At 41.4% G+C, this 26,196-nt stretch overlaps 1 protein-coding gene across 2 annotated transcripts in view; it reads right to left on the minus strand.

Moving 5' to 3' along the window:
• The window catches only part of ubtd1b (ubiquitin domain containing 1b), a 35,666-nt gene that overhangs the window by 6,617 nt on the left and 2,853 nt on the right, over window positions 1-26,196 (minus strand). Inside the window, exons 2-4 of one of the 2 annotated variants that reach the window (XM_076266879.1) lie at window positions 2,501-2,691; window positions 2,272-2,308; window positions 1,731-1,888 (exon numbers count right to left, since the gene is read on the minus strand). In XM_076266879.1, coding sequence (XP_076122994.1) covers window positions 1,731-1,888; window positions 2,272-2,308; window positions 2,501-2,691 — 386 coding nt within the window. Of the gene's footprint in view, window positions 1-1,730; window positions 1,889-2,271; window positions 2,309-2,463; window positions 2,692-26,196 lie in introns of both variants that reach the window. The other variant, XM_076266878.1, reaches the window with a different exon arrangement.

Genomic DNA, 26,196 nt, shown 5'->3' on the forward strand with positions numbered 1-26,196 from the left:
CTTATCAGCCGAAGAGTAACCTTCTGCATAGTGCGCGACAACCCCAAACCCTCGGATGCGCATTAGAACTTATTTCGGTAGGTCAGCACTTGTGAAGCGCAGGCTTTTCCCAAACTGGTGGTGCTTAAAATGCTATACAATACAACTGTGTTCAAAGCAGGATGAGGATAACCTAAGGTTGTATGTGTGTGTGAGCAGACAATAACTGCTTTGAAAATAAGCCATTTAACATTGTTTCACATTACATCCCATTGAACTCATTCCATGTAGCCTATAGGATTGCAATGATAATAATAACTTACTATATTGCAGAATTCAGTGTCAGTGCACCACCATGCATACTAGTAGTTGAAGGCAAGCAGTAGGCAGTGTGCTGTACATATCTATCAAACCGCCTAGATGGTGAGGGTGGCACAAAACAAGGTCAGGAGAGCCTTCATGCATTGTAGAATGTTTTGTGGTCAGAAAAAGTTTGAGAACTCATGCACAAGGCTATTGATTTGAAGGCCCGTTGAAACTACAATAAATAGGTCTACAAATTAGGTTTATTGTGTGTGTGACTTCAGTACTGTTCATATTGACATTTTAAAAGCAGACTTAAAAGTAACTCAAAAGTTACTTTCTCTAGTAACTAATTACTTTTGATATACAGTCATTGGTAAGGTAATTCAATTACTTTTGAAAGAAGTAACTAGTAACTGTAACTAATTACTAATTTTCAGTAACTTTCCCAACACTGGCTTTGAGATACTGCTTGATTGCATAACTTAGTTTAATCTCCTCAATGTACTATGTTGTGATAAGACCTTAGCAGAGTTAACTTGACTGCAGCAGTTTTGAACAAATTTGTGCAGCATGGTCACGATGCTAAGCGCATTTAATAGCAATTTAACCAGCCATGTTCTATGCAATGCTTCTATGTGGCAACAACAATCCTTCAACAATCGTGAATATTTTGTTGAATGCACATGCAGAGGAGGAGCAGCGGGCTCGTTATGAGAGAGAGCGGGCGGGGCAAGGAAAGGCTGCGTGCGTAAAAAGCGCAGCTCAAAGAAAGGATTTTATCTCCACTTTAATTTAAATAGTACAACATAGAACATGAATGTGTGCTGGTTTTGATTTCGTGGTACCCCTCCACAGATTAGTATGGGAAACACTGAAGGTGTAAAATTAAAAATATTTGGCGGCAGGCGTTATATGCTTGCTATTTACCCACTCGCGTTGCTACTAAACTCTGGCGGGTGTTTTGGGTCTGACAAATTTGTTGCGTCAACGTCATCGATTGCGTCGACGTCATCGATTGCGTCGACGCGTTGTCCCAACCCTACTCCTGGCTCCTCAATATGCCGGCTTGTATTCAAACACTCGCGGTACATACATTGAGTGCTGTGTGTGTGTGTGTGTGTGTGTGTGTGTGTAAGGCCAGACATACCTTGAGTGCTGTGTGTGTGTGTGTGTCTGTGTGTGTGAGGCCAGACATACCTTGAGTGCTGTGTGTGTGTGTGTGTGTGTGTGTGTGAGGCCAGACATACCTTGAGTGCTGTGTGTGTGTGTGTGTGTGTGTGTGTGTGAGGCCAGACATACCTTGAGTGCTGTGTGTGTGTGTGTGTGTGTGTGTAAGGCCAGACATACCTTGAGTGCTGTGTGTGTGTGTGTGTGTGTGTGTGAGGCCAGACATACCTTGAGTGCTGTGTGTGTGTGTGTGTGTGTGTGTGTGAGGCCAGACATACCTTGAGGGAGAACTCCTTCCTGGGGGGGGCGGGGGCTTCGGGCATGTCCGACGGCTCTTCCTCACTGCGCTCCGAGATCAGATTAAGGGGCGGGGCCAGGCAGTAGACGGGCAGCTGGTAGCGGTTGCCCAGCTCGTCATAACACTCATTCAGGGTGCCTGAGAGAACACACACACACACACACACACACACATACTAGGCTCTGCCTGAACCATCTCTGGAGATGTCCATACATTTTTTTTTTTATCCAAACTACCCAATGGATTAAATGCAACAGTATGTGTGTATGCATGCGTGCGTGTGTGTATGCGTGCGTGCGTGTGTGCACCATGCGGGAGCGTAATTGGCTCCATCCACTAGGGCCTGGTTGAGGTCGTGTGCGTGTGTGTGTGTGTGTGTACCATGTGGGAGTGTGATGCTGGCTGTGTGTGTGTGTGTGCACGTGTGTGTGTGTGTGTATCTACCATGCGGGAGTATGATGCTGGCTGTGTGTGTCTGTGTGTGTGTATGCGTGGATGTGTGTGTGTGTGCGTGTGTGTACCATGCGGGAGCGTGATGCTAGCTCCGTCCACTATGGCCTGGGCCAGCGTGTGTGTGTGTGTGTGTGTGTGTGTGTGTGTGTGTGTGTGTGTGTGTGTGTGTGTGTGTACCATGCGGGAGCGTGATGCTGGCTCCGTCCACTATGGCCTGGGCGAGCTTGTGTGTGTGTGTGTGTGTGTGCGTGTGTGTGTACCATGCGGGAGTGTGATGCTGGCTCCATCCACTATGGCCTGGGCCAGCTCGTGGTCGTTACACTCGAGGGCGACTGCGGCTGCCTTCAGCGCATCCCAGATCTCCTTGCGGCCCTCAAAGGCCGGCGCCGTATCCCAGAATTCATCTCTCTTGCTGCGCAGCTGCCCCTCGGTCATGGGGTAGTCGCTCTTCCACTTGGGACGCTCCTTCTTCAGGGGCTCGTTACGGGCTGCAGGGACAGCACACAACAACTCAGAGGAGAGGCTCACACACACACACACACACACACACAACAACTCAGAGGAGAGGCTCACACACACACAACAACTCAGAGGAGAGGCTCACACACACACACACACACACACAACATCACTCAGAGGAGAGGCTCACACACACACACACACACACACACACACAACATCACTCAGAGAAGAGGCTCACACACACAAACACACACACACACACTCAGGAGTCTCACACACACACACACACACACACACACACACACAACAACTCAGAGAAGAGTCTCACACACACAAACAACACTCAGAGGAGAGGCTCACACACACACACACACACAACATCACTCAGAGGAGAGGCTCACACACACACACACACACACACACACACAACATCACTCAGAGAAGAGGCTCACACACACAAACACACACACACACACTCAGGAGTCTCACACACACACACACACACACACACACACAACAACTCAGAGAAGAGTCTCACACACACAAACAACACTCAGAGGAGAGGCTCACACACACACACACACACACACACACGCGCACACAACACCACTCTACACATGCCAAACTGGGGCCAGTTCAACATCTACACATACAGAACTGGGGCCAGTTCTAAACATTTTGAAACAGCTTTGCTACAGTTTGCTCTGAAACAGAATTCCACAGATAAAACAGAATTCCACAAATAAAACAGAATTCCACAGATAAAACAGAATTCCACAAATAAAACAGAATTCCACAAATAAAACAGAATTCCACAGATAAAACAGAATTCCACAGATAAAACAGAATTCCATGGATAAAAGAACAGGTGGGTGTTATAGTGTCAGTGGTGTCATCCTATCAGCACTGACTCGTTTAAAAATCCCACCATATAAACAGGGCAGTGAACGCAGCATAACTACCTCAGGACATTTAACCTGCCGTATAGTGAACGCAGCATATCTACCTCAGGATATTTAACCTGCCGTATAGTGAACGCAGCATATCTACCTCAGGACATTTAACCTGCCGTATAGTGAACGCAGCATATCTACCTCAGGACATTTAAGCTGCCGTATAGTGAACGCAGCATATCTACCTCAGGATATTTAACCTGCCGTATAGTGAACGCAGCATATCTACCTCAGGACATTTAAGCTGCCGTATAGTGAACGCAGCATATCTACCTCAGGATATTTAACCTGCCGTATAGTGAACGCAGCATATCTACCTCAGGACATTTAAGCTGCCGTATAGTGAACGCAGCATATCTACCTCAGGACATTTACAAATGAAAGATCAGAATCAAAGGCCAACACGAAACCTACATTTACATAGATTACACCAGGCTCGAAATAAATGTAGGAGAGCAAACAATGGCCTTCTCAGAGCGCTGGCAAACAACAAAGTACCGCTGCATAGAATCCTACAGTATGCTTTGTTTTGCAGAGTAAGCCGTTAGCCAGAGTTTACGTTAGCTGGCTACTGCCTGAAACCGGTTTCACGTGTAGTTGTCCAGCAGAAAGAAATATAAATTGACAGAATGTCCGATGGAAAATATGCTACATTAAATAATTAATTTGTATGTCAAGTAGTGTTGTCACGATACCAAAATTATGACTTCGATACGATACCTGCCATAAATATCACGATGCTCGATACTGAAACGATACTACGGTGAAATCCTAAGATATCTGGAAAAGAAAGGACTCATACCTCCTCCAAGTGTATTGGGTCATTTGTGTTGAATTCAGTGCACTTTTGTAGTGTGCAGGTCAATTCTGGGTTCTAAAATTCTAAACTTCCTACATAATAATTATTTTTTTATAGTCAGTAAAATAGTAGGCCTACTTTGTGTGATTAAGTCCTTTATTGTTCGTTATTGTTCATTTACATTGTGTTTTGGCAATAAAGTAGCTTTAAATAACCAAAATAGGCTAGATCAAGGTAAGTGTTGAAATTACTGCATGCAAATCACTGAATGCTATGCAGAGGGGCCTAATCTTTAGGCCATCTGATGTACAGTATAGGCTACCCTAGGCCTTCCCGTGTTCATGGGATTTCTTTGACAGTTGCAAAGGGAAAAATGGGAGGATAGTCTTCTTTGCGCCCAGTGTACAAGTACGACGTTCCAACCACTCAGGTCTTCGTCAGATAGGCCTACACCATTACCTGTTGCAATATATCTGTGTGCATTCCTACATTACGTCTATTTCTTTGATAACATGATTTGCTACCACGTAACAATAAGCCGCTATTGTTATCAGGACTCAACACGCTTTGGTGGTAATATGCTGTGGGCTTTAATTAGCGCATTTCGGGTAGCCTATCCAACATCTGGGTAATAATTATTGAACAAATTGCAGTCTACATGCCATGACAAATATTACCAGTAGTACTGACCGAACATGAAATAGATTGTTTACAAGTTATGGTAATGATATTCTGACGTGAACATTGCGCTTTCATCACGTTAGCACCCTATGATTAGGCTACAGCTCGTTATGTCGTCAAAATGATTACCTCGTTATGTCTCGTCAAAATTCATTGATGAAGGAAGGTTCGCTTTATCCCAGAGAACCATACTCGTTTTACTTAGGCTAGACTAAAGCAGAAGAGAAGAACTTGGCACTAACCATGTAGTCGTGTTTTCTATAGCATATTCGTTAACCCTTAGAACCCTAAGCTGTTTTTAGGGCATTTTCACTACCTTTATTCATAAGGATTTATTCTGGTCATTGTAAGTGCCACACACATATATTATATATTGTTTTTTTCAGGAGAGTCTAGGGTATTCAGATCTGCCATCATTTCATGTATTAATACTAGCATTGATTTTATTTAGATTTTTAAAGAATTAAAATATAAAAAGTGTATTATAAAAATTCTTATATTTCGACATGTATCTCACCACAGCAAGCTCACAGCTCTACATGCATTTCATGTGGTTGTAGGGCAGACTGTCCTGAATCGGGCAATATAATTGCCATGTTGGAGGGATACTCTGGGGCTGAGCAATTTACAGAAATATTTGCTGTGTGATTTACGGAAATAAATGCCATTTTTTATTTAGTGATGAAAAATGACCTTTCTGCGCTCCATATCTGTGACACGAACTGATCTGACCTGACTTGACCCGAGGTTGCGTGTTAGCCTGCGTGCCTGTGTGTATGCAGTCATAATAATTCTCAACTTTTTACTGCATTGCCATGAACAAAGTAAAGGCAAAAAAGGTGTTTATTTGTTGAACAAATTGGGATGCAATGTGAGCCTTGAATTGGATGCCATGCAGGAATTTGCTAGGATCTCAAAACCGGAATATGAACATGCTTTGCCATATAGAAACACATGATAGCATTGGATTATAAACATGCTTTGCCACAAGAACAGACAAAAACGTGGGGTAAGTCCAGCTATATGAAGTTATTATTTTGCTGTCACTTCGTCTGTTTTATAACCCAGAAGGATGTACTTGGTATCAAATGATAGTTCTGAGTCTCCTCTTTAATCTGACATGCGTGGCATATCTATGCGATCACGGGTCCGCGAGTAATTCAAACGAGAGTAATGAGTGTGCAGTGTTGGTTTGTGTACATGACGTTATTATTTTGCAGTCACTTCGTCTGGTTTTATAAGCCAGAAGGATCGATAAACATGGTACCAATGGATAGCCCTGTGCCTTCTCTTTCATCTGATATGCTTGCCATATCGATGCGATCACGGGTTCGCGAGTAATTCAAACTAGAGTAATGTGTGTGCAGGTGAACGCAGAGAAGTATAGACTGTAAATATGATGCAATTTGATTTAATTTCATGATTTTTTTTAATTTTCATACTTGATCGTACAGACAAGTGTGTAGTCTCGTTGGAAAGCCCCACTTCTGCTCTGTCGTGCAATAAAGGTTTCATCTCGCTGCGATGAACCGTTCCGGAGCAATGTAACAGAGAAGAAAGGGTGTGTTTTTTGACGCACTTTGCGTCAATCGGGTTCTAAGGGTTAACCTGTCGTTCTTTGAACTCTTTAAAAATGCTGGGATATGTCTGCGAGGTGTTTAGCCATGCGTAGCCTAGGCTACTGCTTATAAATGACTTTGAAACATATTTTACAAACGGGCCTCTGTACCTGATGGCTTGCCTTCACTATTCCCCCTGATGGCTTACTTCACTATTCCCGATGTATCCCATATAGTTCCAGATTTCACTTCACCTTTTGTTTTATCCACAAGGCAGAGTACTGTAGGCAAAGAACTATGTTGACGTTGGCTGCGCACTCACTCACTCAGAGATGCCTGCTTGACACGCCCACTTGCCTAGATGCGTGCAAGGAGCAGTGAGAGCAGCAGTTCACACAGACGCAAAACGTTATTATTTTAATAAAGTATCGATTCTAAAAACGTCGGAAATCGTATCGTTTTTTGCGTGAAGGCATCGTGATACCTTTTTAGTATCGATACACCGTGCAACACTAATGTCAAGTTTGGGAAATAGGGCACTCACCAGCCCAGCACCAAACTCTGACTATGGTAAACAACATCGGAGTTTTAAGCCAGTAAATGCTCCCGTTAAGAACCAAACCCGATTTTGTTCAAATCTACACACCTATGGCTACTGAAAAATGTTTGTTGAATTTTCGAAAGAAAGGGGTGGAAATTGGTGCTTTTACGATATGAAGTAGATGCATTTTTTTTGGCCCGTATCACACTTTTATATTAATTCGCCGAACTCGTTGTGATGTTTAAATGAATGGTCACGTTGCATCCAAGCTGTAAAATGCAGACGTTCAGAACATAGCAACATTTAGCATAAGTAGTAGGTGGATTTTAGCTAGTTGAATGGCAGTAGTAAAATAGCAATGTTTCAAAGATAAGGTTTATCAGAATCCTGGGATATACCCACTTGACGACGGGAGAGATAGAACTTTGGCCGTGGCAACCATCCATTTAGAACTAGTAATGGCAGTTTGTCCTGCAAGTTGATAAATTAGTTGATGTGTTGGAAAAAAGTAGTTCTACAACCAAGACAGTTTTAGCGATTAAAACGTTTAAATTGTAACAGGAAATGAACACAACGCAAGTGGCAACAGTGGGATAACGGACTCCACAGTGGTCGCTAAGCAAAAATGAATGAGCCGCTGCGCGTCAGGGCCGTTGCATTCATTTCTGTTAACAGACCACCGTGGAGTCCATTATCCTTACTTAATTCATGCCTGTTTTTAAGCTCACCTATGCTGACCACAAAACGAAATCCACTGGGAATTCTCCCAACTCCTACGATTCTCCACTGCTCGATGGTGTTTTAAGCCCCCACCGTCGACTTCAAGACCGTCGACTACAAGGCACCTAACCCTACCCTCACCCTAGTGCACTGCCTTCCATGCAGCACTGACTGGAAGACTACATTGGAGGCTTAAAACACCAAGTGACTTTCAAACAAAACAGAGAGCTAGCTCGCTACTTCCTCCCCCTCCCTCCCGTGCTGCTCCCATTTGTTATGTTTTTATTGACTAGGTTTGCCCAGGTTGTTTTTGTTGCGTTTTTGGAGCCTGGGCTGTCCACAGAGATCGCATTTTTTTACAGTGTATTCAGGACACAGATAACTAGCGGTTGGTTAGGTGATGTTTGCAGTAAGTGACTTAAAATGTTTTAGCCTAAAAAACGCATGGCATCGCTTAGAGCACCTTTAATAAACGTTAGCATTGAATCAAACAAACGGCTGACTACACTTAATAAACGTTAGCGTTGAATCAAACAAACTGCTGTTGCTGACTACACTTAATAAACGATAGCGTTGAATCATGCTTTGCGATGTTTTGTCCGCAAGTTGAACTCAACCCTGGCCAGGTAGAGTGGTATGGTCAAGTGGCTGATTATGGTTTTCTTGCGTTTATATTCCCCAGCTCAACTGGCCTGGAGCTCCAATGCTATTCCTCATATGCGTCAGTTGCTTTGGATAAAAGCGTCTGCTAAATGAATAAATGTTGGGATTTAGCGTTAGCTTCTGCTAAATGAACAAATGTTGGGATTTAGCGTTAGTGTCTGCTAAATTAATAAATGTTGGGATTTGGATTTGGATTTAGCGTTAGCGTCAGCTAAATGAATAAATGTTGGGATTTAGTGTTAGCGTCTGCTAAATGCTAACATGTAACTACACATGTTACAGGCGCACACTCATGGGAGCGTTTGTGTGGCGTATGCGTGGGTGTAGCGTGTAGTGCGAGCGTAGTGTGGTGCTTAGCTTGGGTGCGTTGCGTGTGTGGGCAGCGTGTGGCCAGTGTGTGCGCAGGGTGTGCGTGCAGGGTGTGTGTGTGTGTGCCCAGTGTGTGTGTGCGGTGTAGTGAGCTGTGCTCTTCCGTGAAACTGGTTGTGGCTGCCACAGAGGCGTTGACGTGTGTGTGTGAGTGTGTGTGTGTGTAGGCGTGTGTGGAACTGGTTGTGGCTGACAGGCAGCTGTAACGCTGGGAGTGTGCGAGTGTGTGTTCTGACAGGCAGCTTTAACGCTGGGAGAGTGTGTGTGTGTGTGTATTCTGACAGGCAGCTTTAACGCTGGGAGAGTGTGTGTGCGTTAGGGATCGACCGATATGGTTTTTTCAGGGCCGATACAGATATCAATTATTACCAAAACAGGAGGCCGACAACCGATATGTAAAACCGATATTTCAATTGTCAAAAAGGGGGGTAGATAGTAGCCTAGGCTATGGCGATATGCTGACATTTTTCATTCAAAAGAAAAGCTAACTTTTCTTTCTTCTTTTGATACACAATTGTATCAACTTGCATCACAAGTGTAAATCCTGTGTATCATGTTAATCCAAGAGCTGAGTGATAGCAATTATTATGACCGCCGCTAGCGAAGCGGTCATATAGGGATTGTCAACGTTTTTTTTTTTTTTTTTCCCCCCCGTCATCTACTTCCTGAATTTTTGGTCAACGATACCCGGGACACCGAACCACCGGGCACATGAAATTTGGTGGGTATGTAGCCCCACTAGACTTTTACGGAAAAATTTCGTTTCGTCCCCGGGGGCCATTCCACCCCCGTGCTGGGCCCCCCGAACTGCAAAAAAAGCAGTTTTTCCTAAATAACTACCTGAACCGTGGCACTGAGGATGAAGAATCTTTTATGGTATGTTGGTCTCAAGGGCCCACATCAACCTGGCCCATAATCACTCATTTGTGATTTGCACCCCCCCGGTAAAAAATGAAAATGCAATATTATTCTGCTTTAATCGCCCCTATCTTCAGTTAAGATGTTCAGAACTGCACCAAATTTTATGTGTATGATTGACCTGGCATTCTCTGGGGGTATGCCAAGTTTAGTAGAATTTCATCCATGGGGGGGGGGGTCTAAAAAAAATTAGGTTATGTGTACATTTAGTGACTGTACACTCATTGGCCTGTAGATGGCGGTGCACACATATACACATGCACACACACACAGGCACCCACATACTATCGGTATTAGAACGGCCGATACATAATTACAAATTCAGTAGGATTAAAAGAAAGCCATAATAAATATTCATCACCATCATCATGGCTGCATTTCCAGTATTGGCGATAAGTAGTCGTTTGTCCAATACATGGCGCATCGTTGCAGTGAGACGTAATTTTGTTGGAAGTTAAAAGTGGGTTGAAAAAAACAATGGACGCTTCCTACAAGGACTGTAATTTACCGCAGAGAACGTCTAATAAGGATAGGACGATGTTCACATGAAATGTAATTCCCATTTCTTCTTGAAGCCGACATAAATCTGAGGATGTTTATCGGACATGCTTGGTTTTTACTGCAGGTACGTTAATCTTATAATATCAATAAGGACCTAGGTAATGTTACCGTTAGCGTTGGTTGAGTGATGGAGGCCAATTTGATTGATTGCATTTGTAGAAAACTAGAAATGCGGATATACCAAGCAAATTGATAGCAGCACTGTAATTGTATCTTTCGACTGTCATTTGTTGCACGTGCTACAAAAATCATTCTGTGCAATGGAAGATTTACCAACGTTACTGATACAGTTTTGCCTATACATGCGTGAGTCTAAGACGCCTGTTTATTTCGTTTTAAGTGCGTGCAGGGTGTGTGAGAGGGGAATCGATGTGCTTTGATTCCAGCTTGGTAGTTGTAGTCTGTGAAATTAAAAAGCACGTGTGTGTGAAGTATCCAAACAATGACACCATCATTTCATTATGGTTGCTTTAGCAACACACCTTAAGCTACTGTGTAGTGGGTCCCATTTAGAAGTGGCTACTTCATTCGCGCTTTCCTTAACTCATGGAGCTGCATGAAATTTATTACAACTTTTCGCCACAATATGGCAGTTTAAGTGCGCTTGATACTGTAAGGCGTAAGCCATTGGTTTCCCAAGGAGATTTTATTTGTGTCGCCAGCATAGCCTATTGACAATTTATGTTGTAAATAGGCCTACCTTATAAGCCTACCTGTAGCTTAGGGAAGCTAACAGCTTTCTATTAGGATCTAGTTTGTTAGTTACAGTTTTGTCATAACTCCCTGATGCATTTTTGCATTTAGAATAGCCAGAGCTTGGATATCTCAATCGGAAAATTAAACAATATCGGGTGGCATGGACTAGGCTGGGTGAACCCAGCTATTTATTTTTTGATTTCTTAAAAGATTGAGCTTGGTCTGGTGAAAGCCAGACTAGCCATGGACCTCAGTTACACAATGCAAGGGAACATGAATCAACCTATATTTGCACGAACAATAACGGACAACAGTTCTTCAACTTTGGCCCGTTAAAATCTGTATGAACAGTCTAGCGACGCATTTCATCAAGGCCCATTTGGACATGTCAGTTATTTGCACCACTGGTTACATGTAAAACAGCATTTCGTTTCAGACTACTGTTACTTAATTTGTGCATTAACAATAACGTTTCAGACTACTGTTACTTAATTTGTGCATTGACAAAGTGTTACATGAACTAAAGATGACTAAAATCCAGTGTTGTAATGTAACGGAGTACAAATACTTCGTTACTGTACTTAAGTAGAAATTTCACGTATCTGTACTTTACTTCGCTATTTAAATTTATGTCAACTTCCACTTTTATTCCACTACATTTCCTAGATAAAATGTATACTTTTACTCCGTTATATTTCCACTAAGCATCTTCGTTACTCGTTACTAAAACATAAAATTAGAAAAAATGTGTGCGACTGCAATAAGGGAGGTTTGGCGAATCACTGCTCCTAGATGGCATTACGCACGCTGTGCACTCTATTTCAGCTCTTGTTTGTTGCTTAAGGAGGAGGATGCACAACTGAAACCGCCATGGAAGCACGAGCACCTACTGGACGACCACCCCGACGATAGTGGTGAACTCGGTGAACAGGGTAGTGGTGAATATAACGTCATACACCCGTGGCCGTATTTGCAAGAAATGTTTCTGTACATCGGCTACCTGCCCTAGCGGCCTGTGAAAGGCTATTTATCCATAGCATCGCAGGAGTTGTCTTCAGTCCAAGAAGAGTAAGACTGAATCAGGCCCGGGGTGGGTAATCGGGAGAATTCCCGGTGGGCCGATTCACTTTTGGGCCGGTCTAGGAAACAAATATTGACATTTGTCACGTTAGTCTATCTTTTCTTAAAGTAGGACACGTTCCGCATTCTGTGCATGACACCAATGCAATGCCTCTGCATGGGTTGTAGCCTACGTGAGGGAGTTCTCCACTCCCAAAAAGATTTGGTTGGGTCCATATAGCCCGTCTTTTCCAAAAAGTTTTCTCAGATACTGACAGTGCCGCCGCTACCACCATGCGCATCACGCACTGTGCGTAGGGCACCAAGGGGCGTCGGGGGCACCAACATTCACCCAATAAATATAATACCGTAGCTTTACTTCAAACTGCTTTTCATTCTTCCAAACGTTTACAATGTCAAAATGCAGCAGCATGTAACATGCAATGATGATATGGGTCCTCTCCATCTCCACTATGCAGTAGATCTAATTTGAACGTCATGCTACTCCATTTAACTGGGAACGCATCTTAAGCGCGCACGGGAGGAGAGGAGAGAGAGGTAGTGGCAGGTTCCAGCTGCCTTGTCATTGTTAATAATTGATATTTCCTTTTTGATACAAGACACTTTTTAAAGGAATTCATGAAGGCAACAAAGATAAGGCTAGAGGAGATTTCGGAGTTATCCGGTTCCCACTACTGACCACCATTTGTAAACTGCAAGCATGGCCGTACCATAAAGGACACCGAGATAAGATAATGTCCTCAATATTTCTTTCTTAAAGTTCTGTTTTATCTATGTCACGTAGCCTAGTTGCAGTATAGCCGTATCTAGCCTGTCTAGAGGACACCGGTATTTCTTTCTTGTTTCGTTTCCTTTATTGAGTAAAAATAACCAACGAGACAATTATCCTTGCCTCAACACACCGTCAGGTGTCACGTATTATAGTTGCAGTCTCATGACGTATCAATTTTCGTTTCATTTATTAATTCAAAATAACCGACGAGACGATTATCATTGCCTCAACCAGGGTTGGGTAGTAACGGATTACATGTAATCTGGATTACGTAATCAGATAACAAAAATCAAGTAACTATAATCAGCCCAGATTACAATAAAAAAGTGTGTAATCAGATTACAGTTACATTGTTGGGGATTACCTGATTACATTTTATCATACAAGCAATGCAACTTTTTGATGATAGCCTAGTTATCTTTTAATTCGACAAGCTTTGGGCTTGCCGGTTGATCCCCAACCAGTAGAAAAAATGTGGGCGGAGGAAGTGGTTGAGCACTGCTCTCCCATGCCCACATCCACGGCTGAGTAAGGCACCTAACCCCTCATTGATCCCCGAGCGCCGTTGTAGCAGACAGCTCACTGCTCCGGGTTGGTGTGTGCTTCACCGCACTGTGTGTTCACTGTGCTTCACTAATTCGTGGATTGGGAGACCAAATTTCCCTCACGGGATCAAAAGAGTATCTATACTTACTTACTAACTTATTTACTATTGGGGCAGGTCTCTCGGCACACTGCCTGCTCTTTTCCTCCTAATCTTAATGTAGCCTCTTGTTTTAGTGTTACCGTTTACTTTGAGAAAGTCACCAGGTCCCCCTGGTTGAAAAACATCCCAAAGGAATAATTTTCTCACCCCCACAATTGAAATGGACATGGTGGCATTCAATCTCAGGCCATGTCCTGGGTCAAAAAAATCCAGCGAAAGCTAAATTCATTGTCCAGGTGCGCCCTTATAAAGGTTAAGCTGAGTTGGGCATGTTTGGAGAATAGTGATCCATGATCACATCCATGATGACTAAGTGATCAATTTTGGGATGGGGAAAATTTCAACCACCAAAATACCACCCCCAAAGTGGAGAATAGCTATAGAGATGTATTAGTTTTGGGTGTTTTTCAGACAATGGGACCTGGTGACCTCAAAGTAAATGGTAACACTAAGATTTTTGGAAGAAAAGATCAGTTAATTCACACAGGAATGCTTTACTCAGAGCAAAGAGATTTCTTAGATGTAATGAAATAATAAACAGAAAAATAGAATGAGAATTCTTTCATCAATTCAGTGGTGGTGTCTTTTACTTAAGGGACATATTTATTGAAGTAATCTAAAAGTAATCCTAAAGTAATCAGATTACGTTACATGTTTTTGGTAATCCTGATTACGTTACTGATTACAAAAATTGCCATGTAATTTGTAGTCAGTAATGGATTACATTTCAAAGTAATCTGACCCAACCCTGGCCTCAACACACCGTCAGGTGTCACATAGCCTAGTTGCAGTTCTGACCATATCTACCATAGTGTTTCCTTCTTTAAGTTTCGTTTAATTTATTAAGTAAAAATAACCTTCCAGACAATTATCCTTGCCTTCACGTGACACGTAGTTGCCGATAGGCCTACTCTGACATGTCAAAACGAATGATAATGGTTACATACAATAAAGATACAATAGGGCCACCAATGAGATACATACCTGCACTGGAAATGTTATGCTGAAATTCAGTGAGAAGCACCTATCTAACCTGCACTGAACCTTAAGTTATATACATTTTATATAGGATGGATATTTAATGTTGTGATGGATATTATCTAAGCATGGCCCAAACATAACTTGTTAAATTATATTATTGGTTATTTAGACTTATTGTTTTCCCTTACACTAAGCATTCACATGAAGCACATGATATGTCTATTGAAATGTATTCCAGTCAGACAGGGTATGGCTACAGTACTAGGCTCATAATAGGCCTTTATCACGGCAGCTGAAGCAGGGCTGTTCAGTTTCCTGTTGGCAGGCAAACCACAGGTGTTCCTAAAAACATTAACGAGGCCTCTGGTTGAAGTAACTGTGGCCGAATCTGACACTTAATTAGAAACACCTGTGCTCACAGGAGCAGGGCTGTTCACTTCCTACTTCGGCTGCCGTGATAAAGGCCTATTCAATTTCAAAGCAATGAAGGCTGTTTATACCAATTTAGTATTCTGGATACCATTGTTAATATTGTACTACAAATGTGGCACAAACAATGCTAGAGTTTCTTTATCAACCAGTCTATATTTGAATGGAGCAGAAAGGTCCATGTAGACTCAATGCCCTTGAAGTGACAGTGCACAATTTATACTATTTTTCTTAATAAATTCATATTATAAAAAAAATACTTTTTTGGGAGGTTTGTGTGTGTGTGTGTGTGTGTGTGTGTGTGTGTGTGTGTGTGTGTGTGTGTGTGTGTGTGTGGGGGGGGGGGGTTATGCTTAGGGCAGCCAAATGGGCAGCAGCGGCACTGGATACAGATAGCCGAGCCGGCCCTACAGTAGACACAAGCGTCAGCAAGGATGGAGGGTAGAAAGAGGCCAGGAGAGACTGAGCAGCAGATCAACCAGTCGACCACTGAAAATGATGAGCCCGAAATTAGAGATGAGGAGGCCATGACTACAGGGACAAGTAGAGAGGATAAATTAAAGTTATTTAATGTAAGAAAGAGCAATTACCCTACATGATAAACCTATATGCCTTGTTTGCTCAGAAGAGGGTGTAGTAAAGGAGTAGGCTATATCACCAAACAACAATATAGCCTACCCATGCAAAAAACATGTAGCCTAAACATTAGTTCAATATGCCTCTTTGTGGAAGCATGGGATAGGCTACATTTCAAAGGCTGTCTTTCTTTTTTTCTGTTTTGGTAACTTGTGGAATAGTGGAATATTTTTTGTTAACTTCTCAGTTGAAGTGAATTATTATATAACCTTTACACATTTGTTGAACCATGGTACTAATAAAAACTACAGGATAGTAAGAGCTGAAATGTTGCTTAATTTATCCAATTTCCACCACTATGGTCGGTCTTGGGCCTGAAACTCCCGGGCACTGAATTCTGGCAACTTTGAAAACCAGCTTCTTTTGAAGATGAACAGACACCTTTTCAGTTTCAACTAATGACTGGCATATTAGTAGCTGCTGGACATAGGTGGCCTGTGTATGTGTGTGTGAGTGACAGTGACCTGGGGAGTAGGCCTAAGCACTAGAAATGCTCATGCCACATGACCAAAATGTTCTCCCTACAAGCAGGTCATTTTTTTGTGTGAAAGAAAAAACACTTCAGAGAATTGTGCCTAAAAAGTCCTAGAAAAGAATGTGATTTGATTTGATGAGTGAGATTAATAAGATATGGGAACCCTGAATATGCTTTACTATAAGAAAGCCAAAATAAAGTTTACAATAAAAGTTCAAAATAAAACCGATTGCTTTTTACTTTTATATATACATTAAATATCAGAAAATTACTTTTGATACTTAAGTACAGTATATATCAGATACTTTAAGACTTTTACTTAAGTAATATTCTAAAAGGCAACTTTCACTTCTACCAAAGTCTTTTTCTAGTATGATACTTGTACTTTTACTCAAGTATTGCTTTCTAGTACTTTATACAACACTGCTAAAATCTTATGTAGAAGAAGAAACATTCACAAAAAATCCATCCATCCAAAAATGACCTTTGTTTTTGATAGCTGTTGAAAACGGCATGGAACTGACAGAGATGTTTTTGTTCATAAACAAACAAACAAACAAACAAATAAATACATAAATAACATTATGCTGATACCTTTTGCTTTTCCCAAATACAATGTAGCCTACAGGTGTAAATGACCTTTCATCAATCAGTTGCAATGGATGAACTGTGATGAACTGCCCTACTTGTGATTGTTTAGAGATTTTAAAGGTTTTATAACAATGCTACATCTTCTTTGGCTATTCTACAATCTATTCACCTTTTCAGCACCAGTAGGCTACTTTCTGTGCAGCCGCACACACACACTCAGGCATGCCAAACAAGCATACACAAAAGTTTCAAGAGTGGGGGATGGAGTAAAATATGGAGACAAATTGAAGTGTGATTTATTTTCGCGGAACGGCTGTACAGGACTGAGCGGCGGTCATATTTTGTACCGCTATGCGGTACATCTAGTTTTCATAGGCATACACAATGGGCTATGTGCTTGTAAGGGACCTGTCACAAAGAGGATGCTTTGCCATCGTGTGTGTGAGTGCACGAGAGAGGGAGAGGAAGAGGTGCATGCGTGATGGCAAGTGTTACGGTTGAATAGTTTAACAAAACAGTTTTAAAATAGTTCTTATATTTAAGCATGCAATTTGTGTCCATATGTAGTCTATAAGCTACACTTCTGTGAGCCTAAAAGGCACGTAATAGCCAGCTCAGGACGTGATTTAGTTCAGGTCTGATTAAATTACGGCTGACCCTGGGTGCCTGTAGTCTTTTCTGACAGTCCGTCAAAAAGCAGCAACTAGACTTTTAGACGTTCGCTATCGCATAATTTAGGACTTGTCTACTATGTAGGCCTAAGGGATAACGTCCGCCGAGGTGTCCCGTTATTCACAATTAATGGACGAGGCGGATGCAAAGAACTCCCGACGCGCAGCACCCGAGTTTGTAGGCTAACTTGTAAACGGTAGGCTATATCACTAACGTGCATCATCGGGAATTCGCTAAATGAAGGAGGTGGGTGCTTTAGGCTACTTATTGATCCGGATCAAAGAGACAATAGCTTACAAAGTGGTGTTTTTGTAACTTCACTGCAGATGATCAGCAATGTAAGGTAGGCCTACCTTCCTTACCTTCGAAAAATAGCTCCGTACAGCTGAAGCCCAGTCTACAATATGCCTCAGTGAGAATTCTAAACTTTCTCTGTGTTCAGTCTTCGATCCTGATTGGCTGCATTCGTGCTAACTATCAAATCAGACGGTGTAGTGGGCGGGACAACACTCTCGACCACAGAGTAGCACATGCAGGGAGTGAGAGACGCTTTACAGACAAAATAGCGCGTTTCATTCTTTATCCATTTCAATATCGGCTTATCGGTGGAAAAAATGACTGATACCAATTATTATAAAAATGCTAAATATCGGCCATAATAATCGGCCCAGCCGATAATTGGTCGATCCCTAGTGTGCGTGTGTGTGTGTGTGTGTGTGTTCTGTCTTACCGTATCGTAACGTACGTGTGTGTTTGTGTGTGTGTACAGCTGTAACTAACACAAAGTGTGAGCTGACACTAACAGTCAGCAGTGATGGGACACCACCTACCAGCCACAGCAGGGTCAGGTTCCTACAAACACACACACACACACACACACACACCAGCCACAGCAGGGTCAGGTTTCTACAAACACACACACACACACCTCAAGAGATCACAAATTGAGCTCCCTACACACGTGCCAACTTAAGGTCACCTTCCATCCAAACAAATTATTTATAGCTGACCTGCAGGCTCAGGTGTGGAGGAGAGAAGAAGAGAAGAAAAGAAAAGAGAGAAGGAGAGAAAAATGGAGAAGGAGAGAAGAGGAGGAGAGCAGAGGGGAGGAGAGGAGAGAGGAGGAGAGAAGGAGAGTAGAGGAGAGAGGAAGAGAGAGAAAGAGAGAGGAGGAGAAGAGAGGAGAGAGAGGAGAGAGGAGGAAAGGGGAGAGAAGGAGAGAGGAGACAAGGGGAGAGAAGGAGAGGAGGAGAGAGGAGTAAAGAAGAGGAGAGAGGAGGAGAGACAAGGGAAAGAGAAGAGGGCATGGTTGTGTAGATATTCCAGCATGCACTTAACTTCAGGTCTGCGTGGCTGAAATAATGTACTATGGACAGACACTAGGGGTGTAAAGATTAACCGATACGTATCGGTATCCGTTTTTAACGTGTAAGATACGGCTACATCGATATGTGAAGCCCCATATCGGAATAAAACTGAAATGAACCGATCGTTATATCGATTTACTTGTTACGAATTGGTTCACAACCTTTTCTGCTCGCTCAGACTCTCATTTACGTTGCAAGCAGCGCGTTCATCCCGTTTTGGACTACATTCATTGCCCAAAGTTGTCAAAGGACTTCATTACCCATACATCTACTGCAACTTAAGCACGTGACAACTCACACTCAGTCGTTTGTTTGACAGTTTTTACTCTTTTGTTTTTCAAAATCCAGAGCGAAATTAAACACTTACTATAGCATTCCTAAATGGCAACGATAGTCTGTAGAGTAGCCTTACGTTTGATGAAGGGATTTCCTTAATGTTAAAGAATAATTTGGCCCTTGCTGCTAAAACGATGCACGAATTATTATTAATTTGTTCATATTCACTCAGACTTGGAACAAAATAGGCCCAGTTCATTGATATGTAGGCCTATTTTATTATTGTAGTCTATATGAGAAAAGGCCAAGATTGTCTTAAGCACTGTTTTATTTTATTTCGGTATTGTCTTACCTCAACAATAGGCAGTCCCTCCAGGAATTCGCGATGTTGCGATCGCAACAATTAACGCAAATTCAGCAAATCCTCGTGAATTCTGGGCGACCTCGCAATTTTGTCCAAACACTGCAACTTTTTCGCAAATTTGACCAATCATCATGGTTTCCCCGTGAAATTTCACCTACCACAACAGCCCCTCGCGCAGAATATTGACCTAGGCCACACTCACTTCTGCAGACACCAGAGACTGCCCTATAACTTGTTCACTCCTCTGCAGTTTTGATGACAATAAATAGAAGGCTAACGTTAATGATCTGCTTTACTTGCATCTGTCATCTCAACCTAGTGTTGCTAACCTGCCTAAGCTATGAAAGTAAGTTAATTAAGGCCTACTTGGTTTACTGACATTTGAGTAGGCTACAATATGCATGGCAAACGTTTACACCTGGAGATGTCCTTTTAGCTCGTGTCATGTTTGCTAGCTTGTGGGTTCAGTTTGTGTAGTGCAGTGCTACCAAAATCATAGAAATTAATAACATTGTAAGGCATTTACCTCTTCTATGATCCAGGAATGATTTCATACGAGTTATTTTTTAACATTTATTTTAACTAAGGGACCGTTCGTTATTTATAAACGGGGTCACCGGAGGAAAATAGGGGAGGGTCATGTCTTTTTATTCTTTGTTGAGGGGAGGGTCACCTAACTTTTTTTTGTCTAGGAGGGAGGGTCACCCATCTTTTGTATGAAAACAGCAAAAAATCAAAGTGGCTTGTTTGATTGTTGATTTCTGTCGCCATATAGGCTAACGTTCTCTTTCGTTCCATAGCTCTGCCAACATTGAACAATGAAAATAAGGGAGATTTCCCGGGTTTCTCACGGAAAAAACTGAAAATTACGGAAAACATTCGTCCCCATTAACGTTGGAAGGGTTGGAGCAACAAAGTAGCCTACTTTATTCACGCCTAACAGCCTATATCCATTTGGTCAACTTTATCCAGCCCTAAAAAAGCTAAATTTAACTTTGGTTTACTTGTAGTTTGCCGTGTAGCCTAACTTTAAACAGTGTGCATGCTTAACACAAAGCATACTTGTGCTTCATTCATCCACACATCCAGCTCCTAATGTTTTGACAAGCATTTCTACCAATTGACCTTGTTCCTGCCCATCTCTAGCTTTGCTGTCTCCATCCTTTCTGTTTTTGTTGTTTGCAAAAAATATATAGTATTTATTGATAACCAGCAACAAGTGCAATTTGTTAATCGCTGTCATCCTCTCTCCTGCCAACAAAAATGTGTTAGGCCTACGCTCCAAGTAGCAGTGCGTAATTCTGCTTCATAAAGTTGAACAAATACATTTGGTCATATAAATAGCCAGTTTATGGTCTACAGTGTAGTTGGTAAGTTATGGTAGGCCAACTTGGAGTGAATATACAGGGGGAATTCTTTGTCTAGCTGAGTAGCTGGCAGGTGCGCACGTAGACAGCCTACGGCTACAACACCGCAAGCGCTAATGAATCTTGCTCTCACGACAACCACGTCGTTAACTTAAATAGGCCTAGGTTAACATCACTCTGAGTTCGCATTCAAGCAAGCAAAACGATGATTTTAATACTGTACATCTGTTTCACTGGAAGGGCAAGGGGTAACAACAGGACAACACAGAGACAGGCCAGAATGCAGGACTAATGTTATGTATTACAGTAATATGGGATATTCTACGGGAAAATATTAAAACGGCAAGACAGCAGGGAAACGTTAAAATGATAAACCCAGAAAAAGTTGGCATGTTATGTATTTTTCGGTCCCTGTGATTATTTGTGAAATTGTGCAAACGGCCTTTTCAAGTCATTTGAGAAGGAAGGAGTGTAGCAAGCTCCCAAATTGACGCTCGTCTGAGAAATTAAGTTTTGGATAATGTTCAGCTTCGGCAGCTTTACAATGACTGAGGAAGCCTAGAGACGAGTCCATAGCAACAAGTTCATGTGTTGAATTAGTTATTACCCAGTGTGCTTTGTTGAATGGTCTCAATGCGTTATTGTTTTATTTCATGTGAATACTTACTAGAGGAGTAACTTTTCAAGTAGGCTAATGCAGTTGCAGGAAGTGTGCATTTAGTTTCCATGCTTATTGCGTTTCCACAACAATGTTAGGGAGTAAATCTACTGAAATGGCCACCATCTTGGTGAAGTGTGATGTGTAAGATCAGAAAGCAGAGGTTGATTTTAGGACGGTATGTTGATGTGTTATCATAGCATAGCATAGCGTTCAAGAGCATGGGCGGAACACGTCGACAATTGACCGGGGAGGGTCATGTCATTTTTGAAAATGCTGCTGGAGGGTCGTTGAAAATTATATTGCAGGCAGGGGAGGGTCATGCAACTTTAGATCGAAGCACTCAAAATCCCTCCGGTGATCCCATTTATAAATAACGAACGGTCCCTAATGACATAGAAAACATCCCGAATTCTATCCACATATCGTAATGCAAAAAGTTATTTCCAGTCGTAGCCGAACACAGTGAGATGCAAGCGTTCCAATCCACTTAGATATGTTATTACGCTACTCTCACGTCCTTAAAGTGGCAAGCAGTCAATTAGACTTACACACCACCAATGTAATAACATTAAAGAAAAGTGTAGTCTAATAGTTTAAATCAATATGAAATTACTAGATACTTAGTTGGCTATTAGTAATTATGCAAGTCACAGAATATGAATTATTAAAAAGATATGAACTTAATATGAATTACAACATATATGAATGTATTGAAACATATGGCATTATGCCATCTATTTAGGGGGCTGTCTTTTTTGGACAGTTCTACTAAAGGTTATACTGCTTTGTGAATTACCCCAGTCAAAGTATTTACACAAATAAAGAAAAGTTTGATTTTCTGTAACCCCCTACTATTTACCTTTACTTATCCTTTTTAATAAGCATCAAGATAATCCGTGTAATTTTGGTCTTACTAACCTTAATTACCCCTCAATTAAAAAATAATAATAAAAAAAAAAATCGCAACTATTTTTGCAATTTTCACTTCCTCTCGCAATTTCTTCGCAACAAACAGCTAAAAACGCCGCAACTTCCATCGCAATTTTTTAGAAAAGTTGTCGCGAAATCAGGCATTTTAGATCGCAACAATCTCAAAAAATCCTCACGAAATCCTGGAGGGACTGAATAGGCTACAGCTCCTTGAAAACAATCAGATATAACTCTATAAAATCTATAAAGTCTATAAAAATGTATTTTTATGTTGTATTTGGCTGCTGTGTTTGACTGAAATGTAGACTATTCTTTTTTCATTTCAATACAGTATATGATACAAACCTCAGTTTAGATAATCATATTCACACATTTGTTTTTGCCTAATCGACATGACCATGATAATTGATAATATAAAATGAATGTGCACCTTAAGCAAATGATAAAAAATCTTTCAGAATGCTTTCCATTCTTCAACTGCATCGAATTGCATCGAATCGCATCGCATCGTACTGAATCGTTTTTATGAACATGTATCTTTTCTTGTATCGAATCGTGCCCATGTATCTAGATGTGAATCGTATCGTCTTTTACATGAGAGATTCACACCCCTAACAGACACACACACACACTCGTTCAAGGAGAGTTTACACACACGCACACACACACGCGACACCTTGCGGAAGGAGAGTTTACACACACACACACACACACACACACACACACACACGTGACACCTTGGGGAAAGGTTGCATTAGGCACTGTCTACATGCCCTACATGTGTGCACACACACACACTACTAGAGCTCGACCGATTTATCAGCGGGCCGATATTATCAGCCGATATTAGGCATTTTCCAAAATATCGGTATCTGCATTTATAATGGCCGATAAATGAATATTTTAAAAATAAAATAAAAACGGACGAAACACCCTTCAACCATGTCATGAGTGTTGGCGTTGTATAGTTTGTCCACCAGAGGGCACTCTACACCGTCCCTGCTGGCAACACTCGTGTATAACGCGCCAGCGGCGCCACACATCCTGCAACCTGCTGATCCAGCCAGAGTCGGGCAGTTATCCGCGAGTGAGATAATCAGTGAAGTGTGTTCATGGTGATTTGGTCACGAGACATACATTGCTTGAATAACAATTAAAAGAACATCCCCATCAATTCTCTTAACTCAAATAAGCATGACAAAATTCGTGAAAACAATGTCCAGTTTTGCTGCTGGTAAATAAGCCAAGAGTAAAGCGGAATTAGCTAGTAATTACGTTACGTTGTTACAGTGTAGTTGACTGTCTGTCCTTTTAACTTTTGACTGAAGATGTATTTCTTTAATAGCGTGAAAGTTATAGCAGTGAGACGTATCATCTCTCCCCGGCCTGTTATTTTGAAAGCGTATGTTTTACAATTTGCAGTATGACGTTATCCATTGCTAAATGATGGCTCATCATAGACTAGCTAACCACAAAGCTAGCTAATGCCGTGAATATCAGTGGAAGACCGCTAACGTTAACATTAATGAGCTCGGAATCCACAACGAACTTATTCTGCCTAAATAAAGTAATGATTACTGTATTTATAACTAGTATATCTGTAGTTACAGTCCCTGCATTGTAAAATGTAAGTTAGACATGCGAGGAGTGAACATTTAGGCATAGAGAAAAAGTATCAAACGTAGCTTGTGCAAAACGTAGCTTGTGCATAAAAGTTAGCTTTTCTTTTACACGTGAAATCCAATGACGCCAAGTGTGCGTTTCAGACTGTCGTTCAGCCGCAGCATTAACGAGTTACATAATGGATTTAGATCACTAAATAGTAGGTTTTAGAAGGCAGGCAGCAACTGATGATTGAAAATGGTTTGATGTAGCTTGATGGAAATAATTTTAAAAGTGCAGGTAAAGGGATAAGCAAGCTGACATTGTAATTATAAGGTAGCTTATAAGGCAATAGGGACTAATTATTACACACGCACACTCAAACATTTAGGAGTGACCTTTATCTTGTTTAATGATAATACAAATGGTAGTAATAATGTCATCATTCTTTTTTGTAATTATTAAGTCTTAGTTCAAAGTTATATTTATGAAGCTTACCAAGTCTTTTAATACTGGTAACTTTGAATCTTAAGTTTCTATTTTTATACATTTTATTTATCAGAACTTTAATATATTTCGATGTTCCACTGTGACAATATTATTTAAAAATAAACAAGTTTGTTTTTAAAATGCAATATCATATTATTTTAGTCAATACTCATAAATAACTACAAATAACTAATGTTAGGGAAATCTGTTCATTTTTTGTTGCGCGTTTCTGAAAAAAATATATATATCGGCCGATATATCGGATTTTTAAATCAACAAATATTTGTATCGGTATCGGCCTTCAAAATCCTTTATCGGTCGGGCTCTACACACTACACACACACACACACTCTCTCGCTCTCTCGTCAGTGCCCTCCAGTGATGAGGATGGCAGTGATGATACCGTCTGATGCCGTTTCCCTCTGGCACGCCACGCCCAGGAGATAATGTGCTGCCAGCTATGCTATGCTAAGCTATGCTAGCTACACGCCCAGGAGATAATGTGCTGCCAGCTATGCTATGCTAAGCTATGCTATCTACACGCCCAGGAGATAATGTGCTGCCAGCTATGCTATGCTAAGCTATGCTATCTACACGCCCAGGAGATAATGTGCTGCCAGCTATGCTATGCTATGCAATGCTAAGCTATGCTATCTACACGCCCAGGAGATAATGTGCTGCCAGCTATGCTAACCTATGCTATCTACACGCCCAGAAGATAATGTGCTGCCAGCTATGCTATGCTATGCAATGCTAAGCTATGCTATCTACATGCCCAGGAGATAATGTGCTGCCAGCTATGCTATGCAAGGCTAATATCAAGTTGATTTGCTCACTTGCATCTCTCAAGTTTGTGTTGCTAACCTACCTAGGCTGTGGGATTTTGGTCATTTAGGCCTACTATTTGGGTTCAATGTAATTTAGAAATAGGCTAAGCAACCATCGCAAACTTTTACATCTCAAGAGAGATCCTTGCTAACGATCCCGCTAGCTCAGGTCACGTTTGACAATAGTGCTCGCTAAAATCATTAATGAACATTGCAAGACACTTATCTTTTCTATGATCCCAGAAAGACTTTCTTCGACTTGTACATTTTTTTGAACATTTATTTTATCTAATGACAAAACATAATTAATTGCATCCACATATCTTTATGCGCTGTGCAACTTTTATTTACTAGACTAGTGAGACAAGGCCAATTACTCTCACTATCTCTAAGTGACAGGCACTCAATTACACCTACACATCACCAATGTGCACTCAATTAGACCTAGAACACCACATTAAAGATATGCCTAAGTGTAATAGTTTAAAAATAGTTAGTTTTAGAATAGTTTTCAAATTGCTAAATATATTTACTAGTAATTATGCAGAATATATGAAATATGACATAAGCCATCATTTTCCATGTGTGTTTGTGTGGAGATAGTCAAGCAGAATCTGGGATAACCACTGGTGTGAATGATCACACTACAGTTTATTCAATATTACTGATGATGATGTCAAGGTGGTGGGGCCCCCAAATCAAATACATTTTTTAAAAAGTATCGAAGAAGTGTCGAAATCGCAATTCTTGACTTGGTATCGGTATCAAAACATAAATTTTGGTATCGTGACAACACTACACCATACCAAACAAGCCCACCTCCTCTCCACCCAAACACACTGGTTT

Source organism: Alosa pseudoharengus, unplaced genomic scaffold (genome assembly GCF_046254945.1).
Source record: "Alosa pseudoharengus isolate Yale_2024_CS ecotype anadromous, Long Island Sound unplaced genomic scaffold, YU_APseudo_1.1 YU_APseudo_1.1_scf_4, whole genome shotgun sequence".
NCBI classification, from domain to species: domain Eukaryota; kingdom Metazoa; phylum Chordata; class Actinopteri; order Clupeiformes; family Clupeidae; genus Alosa; species Alosa pseudoharengus.